This window comes from Morus notabilis, unplaced genomic scaffold (genome assembly GCF_000414095.1).
Source record: "Morus notabilis unplaced genomic scaffold, ASM41409v2 Scaffold1009, whole genome shotgun sequence".
Classification (NCBI taxonomy): Eukaryota; Viridiplantae; Streptophyta; class Magnoliopsida; order Rosales; family Moraceae; genus Morus; species Morus notabilis.
The window spans coordinates 166,629-182,285 of record NW_010357868.1 but is presented as its reverse complement, the minus strand read 5'-3'; the positions used below and the strand labels follow the sequence as shown (position 1 = coordinate 182,285).

The window sequence follows — 15,657 nt, the reverse complement described above, 5'->3', positions numbered from 1 at the left end:
CGAGGCTTCATGGACCAGCTCATCAGGTGTCGACTCCGTCATGAGGGATATCGACGAGTTTATGGATGAAGTTAGGGGCGATGTCAATAACGTCGACCATATGGTCAAAGGCGATGATGATGATGACTGCGCGGACGTTACCGTTGTGGGAGGACCCACCTGCGGCGTCACTGCTTCCGCCGCCAATGGTCAGCCTCTCAATCACGACGTTGTATCGCGAGGCCCCCTTGATTACTATAAAATTGCTAACACGGTAACTAGCCTGGGTTTCTCCCCCACTATAACGGGCAACCGGATAGTCCCTTGTGGGATGACCAAGTCTTCAGTGAATCCATATAGCGGTCGAGAAGTTTTCTCCATCTGTTCCTTTAATATTCTCATTTTCTCCAAGCAGTCAGAATATAAAATATCCACCGAGTTGCCGTTATCAACCAGAATCCTGCAGACGGTGTGATTTCCAATTATTGTCTCTACCACCAGTGCATCATTGTGGGGCAAATGAACCCCTCTAGCATCATCCTCCGAGAACATTATTTCTAACCCATCATATCTTGGTGTGTGCAGCAGCCTGGTAGATGAAAGGTTCCAGAACCTTTCCTGGTAAACATGCCTTGCCTCATGTGCATAGTTTTTTGGGACCGCCTTGATTCCCCACCTATGTATGGACCCCCGTGAATTGTCTGTATGATGCCTATGGGCTCGCGATCATCACCTCGTTGATTATCTTCTCGATGGCGGTTGTCAACCCTTTGATCATGATTCCTCCGACTAGCTCTGAACTCCTGAAGTCGCCCCTCTCTCATGAGCCTTTCGATCTTATCCTTCAAGTTCATATAATCGTTGGTGTTATGGCCGACTTCTCCATGGAACCTACAACATTTATTTTGGTTTCATTTGCTGGGGTCTGACTTCAGGGGCTGTGGTTGGCGGAGCATGTTGCCTACCGATCTGATTGAAAACGTCTTCAACCCCAATCGTCAATTCATGATAACAGTCATACCTTTGGAAGGGGTGAGGCTTTCGGTTCTCTTTTTGCCTTTGCTTAGTTTGAGTTTGAGGTTTCTTGTTTTTTTTCGCTTCCGCTACCTCGATGCTTCCGGTTGTCCTGCTTCCCCGAGGTTGACCCATGTTTAGCTCATTTGTTCTTATTTGATATGTGCTCGAGATTATTTGCCTCGGTCTCTTATGTGTTTATGAACCCTTGTGTTTTTGCCAAGAACTCTCTGTAAGTCGTTGGCATTAAGGTCAAGCTTAAACGCCGAGTTCTTCTTCATGCTGGATAACGCTCTCATTAGTGCCTTATGGTCGGTCATATCGGTTGCAGCGGCGATCGCTTCTCCAAACCTAGCCAACCACTCATTTAGTGGTTCATTCGGTCTTTGGTAGACCATAGTCAAATTCTGTTTCGGGGGAATGTACTTTTTTCTCCCCTGATATACTACAGGGAGAAAGCCTCTTTCAGTTCATCTCAGTTAGAGATCGAATTTGGTTTCAGCGTCCTGAACCATCGGCGAGCTGAATTAGTTAGATGGTTACGAAACACTCAACACATTATCTCCTTAAGTAGCTGTGGAGTAGCATATGTCCCGTGTACAATTCTAAGTGGTCATCCGGGTCCCCCCTTCCATCATACGGAGAGATCGACGGTGCTTTGTATCTGTCAGGAAGTGGTGAAGCCATTATCTCCGCAGTGAATGAGTGGTCATAGACTCTGTCCGGGGCGATGTCGACATTGACCACTTCTGTTACCTGATGAGGACATCAGAGACGCAAGGAACACTCATGATCCAACTTGTATGTCATTCCAAGATACACGTGCAAGGGGGGGTCCAAAAGGATGTAGGCGTATTTTCCAACCAGGGATCAAGTCAAGGTTGCGGATGAAGACTTAATTTTGTCATAATCCTATCTTTTTAGATTTAAGTTTCAAGTTATCATTTAAATTCCAAATTATGTGTATTTAGAAGGAAGAAATTAGGTTCAAATTCGGATTCCTTACTTAGGATAAGTTTTTAGGCGTTTTTAAGGAATGAGTTTGATTCAAATTCAGATTCCTTCCCTATGAGTTATCTTTAGGCGTGCTTATCTTATCTTTATGTGTTTATCTTCATTTAGGCGCCTACCCCATTAAGGGTAGGATAGGACTTTAACTTTTCATCTTATTTTTAGCTATTTAAGGCTGAAATCTGAATTTAATAAGAAGTTTTGATGTTTATTCACATTATGAGATATTCTTCTTGAGTTCTTGAAGAAACTATTCCGAACTTATCAAGGTTTCCTTGTGGCGTTCACCCTTGACTTATCAAACGGATTTTCCATACTCGTTTATGGCATTTTCACCATACCAAGGTTCTTGCTTTGCTAAGCAACGGGTCGCGGTTTCCATCAATTCTTGAAGATCTTGAATCCCATCCCATATTTGGCTACAGGTTTCGTCACGTTGTTGGCGGGGTTGGTATCAGTTAGTATCAGAGCTTAGGATCATCAGGTTTTGCTATCCTTTTTCTTGTTTATTGCATTTTCTTTTCTTAGTAAAAAATAATAATAATAATTGCACATTAGGGTTATGGTTTTTTCAATTCGGAAAAAAAAAATTTTGCGATTGTTAGCGAGCGATTTGTTTTGAGTTTGAGTCCAACTACTATTGTTAGATTTTGACCTTCACCACGTTTACAAAACTGATTACAAAAAAAAAAAAAAGAGAAATCGGAGGACTGTGACTTGGAACGACTATAACTTTTTATCCAGGAATCGTCACGGAACCTGTAATATATCAAATCGAAGATCTTTCTGAGCTTTACAATCATCACCAGGGCAGATCCGGTGACCCAATTTTTGGGGCCAAAAATTGTTTAGTTTCATTAGTTTCAGAGCCTTTAAAGTTTGAGTGTCAAAAAAAAAAGTTGACAAATTTGAATTCGTTTGGTTTAAGTCTTCAATCGACTGGCTACTTGAATCCTTCTTATTGTTGGATTAGTTTTGAAAGAACTAAAAGAAGAATACGAGTGGAAAAAGGTAGAGAGTGTGCGCATAATAGAGGGTAAAAGCCAATTAATTTGAGTGAAACACGAGTGGTTTGAGTGAATTATTCTTCAAGAGAAACACCTTTTAATCATGTCGCAGGAATATGAGAAAAACACAAGTGAAGAGATTCCACCTACCGTTACTCTAAATTTACAGATGCAGTCATTCATGGGAGAGATGAAACAGATGATGAGGGCGGAGCTCGAACACGTACATGAGAGGTTAGATATGGTAGAAGAGGGAACCCCACAGAATAAACCACCACCGAATGCTCCAAGGAAGAACATGATGCACCGAAGGGAAGTTGAGGATAATGATGATTTTGAAGGTGACAATTTGGAGGAAGAGTTTGATCGAATGTCAGTGGGCAGCCATAGGAGATATGAACGGAGTAGAGAAGTTAGGATCCGATCGGATAGCAACTTGGGAAGTATCAAGATGAAAATTCCTGCATTTCAAGGAAAAAGTGATCCCGAGGCATATCTCGAGTGGGAGAAAAAGATGGAGTTGGTTTTCGATTGTCACAACTACTCCGAACTAAAGAAGGTAAAACTTATCGCTATTGAATTTACTGACTATGCTATTGTGTGGTGGGATCAGGTATGCACTAATAGGCGGCGCAACGGAGATCGTCCTATCGAAACTTGAGATGAGATGAAAAGGGTGATGAGGCGAAGATTTGTACCAAGTCATTACTACCGAGATCTATACCTCAAGCTACAAGGTCTCCATCAAGGTAATCAGAGTGTTGACGAATATTTTAAAGAGATGGAGATAGCCATGATTAAGGCTAATGTGGACGAGGATTAGGAGGCGACGATGGCCAGATTCTTGAATAGGTTAAACCAAGAGATTGCTAACACAATCGAGATACACCATTATGTGGAATTGGAGGACTTGGTGCATATGGCAATCACGGTTGAGAGGCAACTCAAGAGGAGTGGAACACGACCAAGACCAACCCCTCAAAATCTGAGTGCAACACCTTGGGGGCCAAACTACCCAAAGAAAGAAGAAAATCCGGCCACCTTCAAGGCCAAAACCGAGTATGAGCCAACCCCTAATACCATGGCCTTTCAAGGTAAAACAACCCATAACTCTACTCGCTCCAGCGAGATTACGTGTTTCAAATGTCAGTAAAGAGGACACATAGCTAGCCAATGTCCAAATAAGTGACTTATGGTGATCCAGGATAATGGAGAAATTGATTCAGAAGATGAAGATGATCTTGAGGATATGCCACCATTAGACTACGCTTCCATAGGAGAAGAGGAAGTCGGGGTAGAACATGGTGAAATGCTTGGGTTAGTTGCACGTTGAGCCTTAAACATGCAAGCTAAAGAAGAGGAAGAAGGGGTACAGTAGGAGAACATCTTTCACACTCGTTGTCACGTGAAAGACAAGGTATGTGGTATTATTATCGATGGTGGTAGTTGCACTAACGTTGCTAGTACTTCAATGGTTGAAAAACTAGGGCTCACAACACTTAAGCATCTTCGTCCCTACAAGCTACAATAGTTGAAGAACAGTGGTGAAGTGAGGGTTACAAAATAGGTTGTAGTACCATTTCAAATCGGTAAGTATGAGGATGAAGTATTGTGCGACGTGGTACCAATGCATGCAGGGCATCTCCTTCTTGGAAGACCATGGCAATTTGAGCGGCGTGTGCGGCACGATGGCTTCACCAATAAGTACTCATTCACACACAACAAACGGACTATCACTCTAGTTCCATTGACCTCTAAATAAGTCTATGAGGCCCAAGTGAGGTTGCAAAAATTGAGTAAGCAAAAGAGCTTGAGAGTACAAGACAATGTGAGACCTACATTCAATGTTATTACCTTGAGTCCTTCTGATGTAGGTGAAGATTTGAGGACAAATCCTTTTCAAGAAGAGGGGAATTATGAGGACATCAGGGACACGAGGAACACTCATGATCCAACTTGCATGTCATTCTAAGATACTCGTGCAAGGGGGAGTCCAAGAGGATGTAGGCGTATTTTCCAGCCAGGGATCAAGTCAAGGTTGCGGATGAAGACTTAATTTCGTCCTAATCCTATCTTTTTAGATTTTAGTTTCAAGTTAGCATTTAAATTCCAAATTATGCGTGTTTAGAAGGAAGGAATTAGATTCAAATTCGGATTCCTTCCCTAGGATAAGTTTTTAGGCGTTTTTAAGGAAGGATTTTGATTCAAATTCAGATTTCTTCCCTATGAGTTATCTTTAGGCGTGTTTAACTTATCTTTAGGTGTTTATCTTCATTTAGGCGCCTACCCCATTAAGGGTAGGATAGGACTTTAACTTTTCATCTTATTTTCGGCTATTTAAGGCTGAAATCCGAATTTAATAAGAAGTTTTGATGTTTATTCACATTGTGAGATATTCTTCTTGAGTTCTTGAAACTATTCTGAACTTATCAAGGTTTTTTTGTGGCGTTCATCCTTGACTTATCAAATGGATTTTCCATACTCGTTTGTAGCGTCTTCACCATACCAAGGTTCTTGCTTTGCTAAGCAACAGGTCACGGTTTCCATCAATTCTTGAAGATCTTAAATCGCATCCCATATTTGGCTACGGGTTTCGTCACGTTGTTGGCGGGGTTCGTATCATTACCTGCCCCAAATTCTTTTATAGGTGAGTCACCTGGCTTTTCACGTCTTTCTTTAAGCCGGCAACATCACTGGTGAGCTTTTCCTCTAAGCTCGCCACGTGCTCCATAATTGCTTTGGCTTTTACCGTCGAGATCGCAGAGTTAACCCTTTTCGAGGCTTCTGCTCTTCTAGCATTCAGCCTATTTCTAAGATCGTTGCCCCTTTGCACCGACCCTGAGTCTGACGGGGCATTATTGTCCTGGTTTCCTCTATGTGGCACCTTGGGGGGCAACTCTAGGCCCTTTGTGGCCTTCTTTTCTTAAGCTTGACGCCTAGCGGCCCGCTGTCTGCTTCCCAGAGATTTGGACGGTCAAGGCCTCAGGTTATCCCCTTGTATTCTCGCTCCCAATCCCTTCTGGCGCACCGCGATGGTCACCAGCGTTCTAGTTCTCGGCGGTGGTGGTGTACGGTGGTCTCGGGGGCGTGAACCAAGTTGGTCAATGGTGGCCACCAGGCCGCGAACCAAGTCGGTTAGCGCATTCAACTGTGCTTTCATTTGTGTCGGGTATGGCTGAGGCACACTCAGGGTCAGGACTCCGTCCCTCACTAGAGGTTGATTCCCCTGGTCGGGTTGATTTCTACCCCTCCCTCCGTCAGTGTTATTGACTTGAAGCGTGGCGTTGTCCTCAGATTGGCTGCCATAATTTGTAGCGTTGCTCCCTATCAAATCTCTCAGCAGCTGTCACATCTTGGCTGACGTGGATAGGGTCAGCGCTTGGCTGTCCTTTGAAGCGGTCTACGTCTTCAAATGATGATGCAGTCGACTTCGTATTGCAATATACTCCTTAATACGGTCGCCCATAGGGCTTTATTTCCAGATTATGATTGTTGCCTACGGTCGGCGTCTATTAAATAGTGAGATTCTTTGTCCACAGCTGGCGCGATCATTAATCATCCAATTATGCCACGTGGCAATCATCTAGTGGACCACTTGGATCGTGAAATTTTTCCCTATAACAATTAATGTTCCCAAAAAAGAGGGAACACCAAAGAATTTCTTTTTTTCTTTCTTTTTTTTTTTTTAAAGAAAGAAAGGAGTTCAAAGATGCAACATATCTGGAAATAATGCGTGTATGATATTTATTTAATGTGTGTATTTATAGTAAAAAAGCTATTTCACTTCACTGATAAGAATTGTGTTAATTAATTGTTAATTTAATTTTTCAACTGTCTAATTTAGAATAAGAGTGGTCTGCATCATGTACTATAAATTTTTAAACCAAAAATGTATAAATTTGACTATTAAAAAACTAATCAAATGATTAAATTAATTTGATGATTAAAAGCAACATTTTCTACCAATTAAGTAAAAATACATGTTCTACCATGAAGATTTCCTTATTTTATATAACAATAGTTTTGAAAGGTGTAATAAATATTTACTTATTGCAAACAAATTGTTACATCTTTTCAAAGTTGTTATTATAAAGGAGTTTCTCTCCTAGAGAAAAAAATCATAAACTACAAGTAATTATCTGTTTTCAGTCGTTAAATCTGATTAAAATCGCATCAGATTGAAAAAGTACTTGGTAGAACATACAGTTTTTAATATAAATCTAACGGTTAAAATTATAGAATTATCGGTAGTTCATTTTTGTAGTCTTATTAGAATTACTCCTTAGCTATTGTTATATACTGAGATTTATGTGTTGCACTTTTACATTTATATGTTACAATATAAAATCAAAAAATCCTAAACATGAAACAAGCATTCTATGTGTAGTTATTTTATGATAGGGTAATTTTTATTAATCATGTAAAAGTTTATGACTATTGAATACAGTCAAAATCACATTAAAATAAAAAAATATATGAAAAAGACAACTTTTTAATTTAATTATACAAATATATGATGACTTAAAATAGAGATTTAGGTCTCGTTCATTTCACCGATTTGAGTTTTTAATTTTAAGTTTTTACAGTTTAAAGCTCTCAAAAAATGTCACATCTAATATTTTCTGCTACAGTGAAAAGCTCTCAGAAAATATCACATCTCAGCTCGAATTGAAATTTTAAATCCGCGAAGTGAACGAGACCTTACTAACTGTTTATTTTTTTTAAAGCCTACCATGTGTGTGTGTGTGTGTATATATATATATATATATATGCGCGTGCGTGTGTGTGTGACTGACTGTACATGTTGGGTGGGTTGTTGGGAAGTAGATAGATCATATCATCGCGGGTGGTAACTTTTTGGTCAAGTTATTGTCATTTATTTTCCTTTGTTTTTTTTTTTTTTTTTTTTGCTTTCAAAACAAAGCATATCCTTAGGTCCCGTTTATTTCACTGATTTAAATTTAAAATTCATATTTATTACAGTAAAAAATTTTCAAAAATAGTCATATCTAACTTTTTTACTACAGTAAAAAACTCTCACATAAAGTTACATCCCAACTCAAATTAAAAACTTGAATCAACGAATTAAACTACTGCAAAACTAAAAAAATAAAAAATAAAAAAAAATAAAATCCACACTTTTCTTCAAGTACAGCAGCTGCCTGAGTTTTTCCTGATCCTTGTCAATTACCATTGAATTAATGGCCCTGCCTTGAAACCGAATAGTCTTGTTTGTGATTGATAATGCTAGAGGAGTTATTAATATCCAAAGTTATTGTTGGTTCTCGACACCATTAATATAGTAGTATAAATTTTGTACTAAAAGAGAAAAAAGATCTATATCAAAGCTCACTGGCCTGCTGGGAGACTGGGACCTCACAAATGAAATCTTTGGTTATATTTTATTAGGAATAGTCGCTGCGAATACATATAATAAAGACATAAATTGAATAATATTTAATAAGTAATAGATTATTTTTCCATGAAAATACCATCATGCTCTAATGTCTATCACTTAATTTGCGTAGAAGGATCAATGATACATTTAAATAGTTGGTCTGCCAACATAGAACTTTCAAGAGAAGATCAACTTAATAATCTTACAAGGTCTCAAAAACATATTTAAAATTTTTCGCAAACTTTTTTTTTTTCCAAATTTTATAAAATCAAGTTATCTCAAAAGCATATTTAAAATTTTTCAAAAAAATGTATATTTTAAATTTTAAATCAAACCCAAATATATCAAATACTATTAAAAATATACACCACATGGTCTAAAAGTATTATTTCACATAAAATTTGAGGAGCACTGTTCCCCTATTAGAAATTCTCTCTGCACTTAATTCTTGAGACTAATTTGACTAATTAGAGTGCTCATAATCTATATCATATTTATAACCATCCCTATGATCATTATAAACGTCTTTAACTAAGTCGTACATTATCCATATCAATTTCATCCCAAGTGAAAAAATATTGACTTAAGATTTCTAAATAGAATAATGTGGTCGTCTTCACCTTTTAGATATCAAAGGAATATTAAAATGATATTACCAATATATTAATGGTTTTGATATCATTCTCTTTCCCACAATCGCTGACATCATGAGGTAATAAACACTTTAGAGATTTGGGGTGGCGCGAGAGTTGACATATCGATGATAATGGTATCCAAGTCATGTCGTTTAGGGAGTCAAATGAAATCGCAAAGCCACAGTTCAAGAGTACCACGAAATCTTGCTACGCAAATTAAAGATTCCAACTAATTCAACATTAACCATAATTAATTGGTCCAACTATTTATCTGGGGGAAAAAGAAAGCGCATAAACTAATACCATTCAAAGATTAATTATGACAAGTTGTCCATATATATGTCGAACATCAATTCAAAGCATGATATTGATGCACAATTATTTGGACTTGGAGGTAATTTAATTATCATGGGCCGGTTTCTTTATCATCGGGATAAACGAGAGGAATTGACTGTTAATTAAAAATTAAATCGATTATAGAGTTCGTTAATTAAAAATAAATAGCATGGACTAGTAAAACATATATATGATCAATGACTTGGTTTATGAAAAAAAAAAAAAAAAATCTACAGTATTCACTAGAACATTTATACTTTCATTTCCAAGTTTCGCCAAATATGGTAAATATAAGTATTCCTATTATATATGCTATATCACTAGATCTATATATTTAAACAGAAACTTACATATTAATTATTATATATGCATCCCTCCTTTTTGTTTTAGGTAAGATGTTGCATAACCGCTTATCCATAGAAATATTTAGTCCTTGCTCAATTCATACACACACACATAATTTTTTAATAAACGAGGAGAGAGAAGAAAACTCATATCGGAACAACTTATACATTTCAACAAAGTTGGCACCCACTAGAATAAGAAATAAGGACGTCAAAATATAATCTTGGTTTATGATCGCATGCATATATTCTAACAAGAAACTTAAGTAAGCCCATATGCACATTTCGCATCTATTATTGATTGGAATAAATTATATTCTTCATTTCAAAGACTGAAAGAACTATGTATCTTGGTGGAGAACATGCAATATCCTTCAGAAAATCCCATGCAACAAGGACGATCTACTTAATAGTGCGTTTACTTAGATTAATTCTCGTTCACTTATTTCTATAGTGGGGTGCAGAGAATAAGAAAGGCTATAAAAATAAAAGCAAAGATGTACATGCATTATTGAAACACGTGAAAATCGTATTATTGCATGTGTTTTATGTTGGATGCTACATTTACAAGTTGCTTGTGAGTTAAAAAATACAACATGTGTGTGTGTGTGTGTATTTATATATATATATATATATAGATATATAAAGGCCGGGTTTGAAAGGCAAAGTAACCATATGCATGTGACATATCTTGATGATAGTTTGTAAATAAAGGAAATTGTGGAACGTGAGAAAACTGTCTTTGGAATCATCATGTCTCATTTATAGTAGAGTTTCCGTAAGCTTTAAATTCGGTTTCACATGAAGGGTCGACAGAAAACCACAAGGTCCAAGAGAAATTAAACCGATAGAATGAATAGAGAGAGAGAGAGTAGCTATATAGTGTATATATATAGAGAGAGCAATGAAAAAACGAAATATCTGTATGTTTATGGGGGGCAAAAAAATTGGGAAGAATTACAGACTGCAGATTGAAAATAAATAAATAAATAATTTAGGTGGATATGTGGCTTACAAGATAGTACGACTAAAAGATCTCCAATGAGAAAGGGTTTGTTGGTTTCCCATAAATGGCCAAAACAAATACAGTGGACATTTGGAGACTATCCTATCGGCTTTTGTACTTTGGAGATATTTCAGAGAATGGGTCGACACGTAAGAAAAATATCAAGTGTTAATTAAATGAATGGCCTAGCTAGCTACAAGCAACACCAGCCACTTAAAAACTTTTTCTAAACAATTATTCATGATCCGATTGTATATATACATATATATATATATATATATATTGTAATCCTATTATTCCATATATAGAACTAATATTTTTTTCTCTCTTTAATTCCATGAATAAAAATAATGAGTGAAAATAACTAACTAGAATCAAAGGAAAGAAAAACATCCCCAACTAAGTTAGTATCCAAATTCTTCCTAATTCTTTTTTTTTTCAGGCAAATATTGAACCGGTAAAGTTTCTTACTCTTGCTGCTTTTGCAAAACGTTAATTATGAATCAATCAATACTGTTTACTGTTTGCATTTCTTGCAGTGCTGATGTTTCTTTTATTTTTTTTTTTTTTTTTTTTTTTTTTGCGGAGTTCTTCCTAATAAATTATCCCGTGCCAAATTAACCTCCGACTCTAATTTTATTCAAATAAGCAAAGCAAACAAAAAGATAGTTAATTAATTAATTAATTACGTATAAAAAGAAATGTCCTTAACCCTAACCATAAGTGGCACAATAAACTAATTTGTCGTTGTTGTTTTTTTACTCTTTTTCGATGTCCAAACAAGGACTAGGGGACCTAGCCATTAAAGGCCTTTCAATGAATCTGTAAAAGTTAGAGCAGGCTTTAGGTACTTTGAATTCTTCGGCCGATCGCGAAGACCAAATGCATTCAATTCTCCTTAAGAGTCTCAACAAAGCAATGAGGGAGCTAGCTATAACGCAACTTGCAACTTCCCCCAAACAACTCTCTACACACACGCATATATGTGTTGTATTTCTAGTACTTATAACCTCAACAAGGCCCAAACCCAAGACGAGAAAAGGGGGAAAAAACAAAACAAAAAAAAGAAAAGAAAACTAAACTACAATAACCCCACAATTAAGTAGTTAGTATATTATAGACATCTAATTAAATACCGATAAAACAGTTTCTCTAGCTTCGTAATTATAACCTTATATATACGAAGTTTAAAGAAGCCTAAATAGTTGCAAAATTGAGAGACAAGAGAGAGAGAGAGAGAGGGGGAGAGAGAGAGAGAGAGAGAGAGAGAGAGAGAGAAGTTTGGGAAACTCATGATCATGCTATTGATCTGGGATATTAAACAAACTTACATATTTTATTAACAAGTTACAGTGGGGGGAAAAAGACATAACATAGACCAAACAAGAAAAAGAACAAACATAAAAATAAGCATGATAGAAGCTAGAGCACTTATATAATTAACATTAATTTGTTACTATGAACACAAGCCCATGAAAGACTTAAAAGGACTATTATATTTTATATATAATATATATATATATAATACTACCTGGAGTTTTTTTTTTTTTTTCTCAAGCACTAGTGCTACTTGATCCATTTTAACACATGACATCCTTGAGAAGCTTGTACCTGCGCGTGGTGGGCCTTGGCGATGGAGCTCCGCTGGGGTTCTTTCCCTTCTGATCGCCGCTGCCGCCGCCATCTTCGCGGTCCACGTGTTGCTTGATCTTGTCGCCGCTGTACTCCGATCGGTTCGATACCCCGGATTCGCCGCCTACGGTGACCGATTTCTTCGAAGAGCTGCCGTGTCTTGAGCTTAATTTTCCTTCACTTTGGCACCAATCACACACTTGAACAGGCTCAGCGTATTCGCTGTAATAGTTGCTGCAGTACCTAGTATTTACCAAAAAAAGAAAAAGTTAATTGATTAATTTTTTTTTTTTTTGAAATGGAAGTTAATTGATTAATTAAGTACTAATAATTATGATGTGTATACATATATACAAAGATTAATTGAAAAAATAACAAAAAGGTCTAAAATTCGCATACATGGGTTGGATTGAAAATGAAAACTACATATATAATATTAATGAGGAACATATTCTGTGATGATATATGGCAGGATATATTCCAGGGTACTATTATTGTGGTATATATACTTCTATATTTGTGACGCCCATCAGGTATATATGTACCGTTAATTAATATTATCATAGGCTGGTTAATTGGGTGGGGGTGTTTTTACGAGATTGGCTTTTCATCTTATTCAGTTAACAGTACCTATCAATATACATATATATATAGATGTTGATACATACACACACACATATATATATATATATGACTTACATATGCATATGCATATACATGTACCGAAAGTATATATGATACCGGTCATGTGGTGTGATCATATCATCGTGTGTTTGTGTACATATATATATATATATAACTTTTTATGGTGGACCTATACATATGTGTCATACAACAACATATGATGATGATGATGATGATAAGATATGATGAAGGCTTACGAGTGCTGGAAGCGATGACGGCATTTGTTGCAGCGAAAAAGCTTGTCAGGGAAACCCACGTCGCCGCACATGCAACACACCGTTTGGAGATCCACCATTTCTGTGCCTGATTCAAAGCTTCTGATTTTTAATTGATGAAATGATCTCTTCTTCCCACTCTTTCTCAGCTGGGAGATATATACATATATTGTATATATGTATATACGAAGCACTGACCCCAAACCCAACTACTAAATGAAGAAGAAGAAGAAAAAGAGAGAGAAATCACAATAGGAGAAAGGAAGAGAGAAGGAGACTTAAATATATAGAGGAGTAATGGTTTTGAGTCGGTGTATAAATTCCTTATTTATATTATTAAAAGAAAAGGTATTATTTTATATAGATTTATATTTTATATAGATTTATATTATATATATATATATATATATTGGATATATATACACAGGTAGACCACAGGTTGCTTGCAGTCGTTTTCAGTTAGGGCAGAGAGAGAGAGGTGAACCTTAAATTATACAAAATGACAATTCTGTCCTGGTGCAAAGATGTGGGCTTTTGCTTCGTTTTATTTCTTTTGACTCTTTTTTTTTTCTTTTTCTTTTTTCCCCTTTCCTTGTCCCTTTCTTGGTTTGGCCTTTAGCCATATATTATTGGCCTTGTAGGTGACTACTACCACTACGCTCCTCCCTAGGGTGCGGAGCACGCTCCGAATTATCTAGAAAAACAGAATAATTGGAGTACACCTTATTCACTATCCACTATTCAAGTTTGAAAATGTGTGTATTACGGTTTACTACTATTAGAACAGCCTTTAAAAAAAAACATAAGAGAATCATAATTTCATATCGAAAATGAGAGATTTCATTGTGATATTTTTTTAGTGGACGTTTCGTTCATGAATTTAGAATCTTGATTCAGAATCATTCTCAGTTTACGTATATTTTTTGTAAGAGAAAATACTATACCAAATCACGAACTATAATTCGAATCATAATTTTAAAATGTTGTTCATTTTCAATATACATAGATTCTATTACTTTGATACTATAATGAATATGTATATATATATATATATATATATCACTGTTATCAATCTACGCTCGCGTAGAATCTTCAAGATTTAGGTTTTAGAAGTAATTATATATGTGATATAAAAGATTAAGCACACAAAAACTTTAAAACAAAAAAGTGAAATCATGGTTAGCTAGATCGAGATCTGAATGGACGAAACTTTTTATCATTATCAATAGAGATCTAAATTTGTACATATTTTCAAATATATAAATGATAAAGAAAAAAGAAAAGTCTTTTTATAGTTCAAGATGAAAAAGAATTTAAGATATTAGAGGGATGAATTGAGGTCAATAACAAGAGGTTTGAAGGCGGCAAGGAGATTGCGACGAGGTTGCGCGGTGGTATGTTTGAAGTGCGATGGCGACGACGTTCATGTGGTTGCCGCTAACGAGGGGATGCGGGGTTAATTACCCGGGGTGGAATGGCAATGAGCTTGTATTGGGGTTGATCACAATAAGGCTGTGACTGAGGTTTCTCATTGCAAGGTGGCAGATATGGTAGGTTGCTATATTAGTACTTGTTATGCTTTAAACATTTGGTTTAATTGGCTATTTCTGAGAGGTTTATGACTCAAATTTGTGAGGAAAAACACGTAAGATTATAACACAATTAGATTTTGTGGGCGAGATTAAAGCTCCGTTCATTTCACCGATTCGAGTTTAGAATTTAAATTTTGCTACAGTAAAAAACTCTTAAAAACATTCACATCTAACTTTTTTACTACAATAAAAAGCTCTCACATAAAGGCACATCTCAACTCAAATCAGCAAACTAAACAAGCCCTTATTAAGCCTTTTATTCATTATACATTAAAAGCTACCCGAGTTATAGTCGCGACGTAAAATATTTTGATTAAAGTGGTGTGTTTATAATTCCAAAAAACTACGGGGGTGTCTAGTCAATTCCTCCCTTGTCTCAAATTCATAAGATACACTCGCTTTTGGAGAGAGTATAGGTGGAAGCGTAGAAGCAGTCCTTAAGAGGTGTAAAAATGGTAAAACGGTGAAGGTAAAAAAAAGTACTATAGAGGGTAAAAAAGAAGAAGAATGGAAAATAGGAGAGAGAAAAAGAGGTCAACTTCGTATCGATTATTGTCGTTATGAAGGTGGGATATAGCCGTCATTCAACTGTTTTTGGGGGATAATTGAGGAATGTAAGGAACACAAAGTACAGTACTAGTGCTTTGTCACAACACTCAAACAAATCCACAGTCACTCAACCAAAAAAAAAAGTCCACAGTCGAGAGTAGCTCTTAGATTTCCCCAACGTGGGTTCGTTCCTCTATATCATCGAAACTCTTTGATAATCTTAACCGTTGAATTGGTGATGAGACTGAGATGATC

General features: G+C 36.5%; 1 protein-coding gene across 1 annotated transcript; it reads right to left on the bottom strand.

Moving 5' to 3' along the window:
• Nucleotides 1-12,267: 12,267 nt before the first annotated feature.
• LOC21404625 lies at nucleotides 12,268-13,539 on the bottom strand. The gene is made up of 2 exons (XM_010090952.2): nucleotides 13,244-13,539; nucleotides 12,268-12,605 (listed from the first exon to the last, which is right to left on the bottom strand). The coding sequence occupies exons 1-2, from the start codon at nucleotides 13,339-13,341 to the stop codon at nucleotides 12,311-12,313; spliced, it is 393 nt and encodes a 130-aa protein (XP_010089254.1). The 5' UTR covers nucleotides 13,342-13,539; the 3' UTR covers nucleotides 12,268-12,310.
• Between the last annotated feature and the right edge of the window lie 2,118 nt (nucleotides 13,540-15,657).

Excerpts from the sequence above, each read along its gene's own strand:
- LOC21404625 (XM_010090952.2), bottom strand. The coding sequence starts at position 13,341 with ATGGTGGATCTCCAAACGGTGTGTTGCATGTGCGGCGACGTGGGTTTC. Across the intron at positions 12,606-13,243 it reads CGTCATCGCTTCCAGCACTC|GTACTGCAGCAACTATTACA; the intron begins GTAAGCCTTCAT and ends GGTAAATACTAG.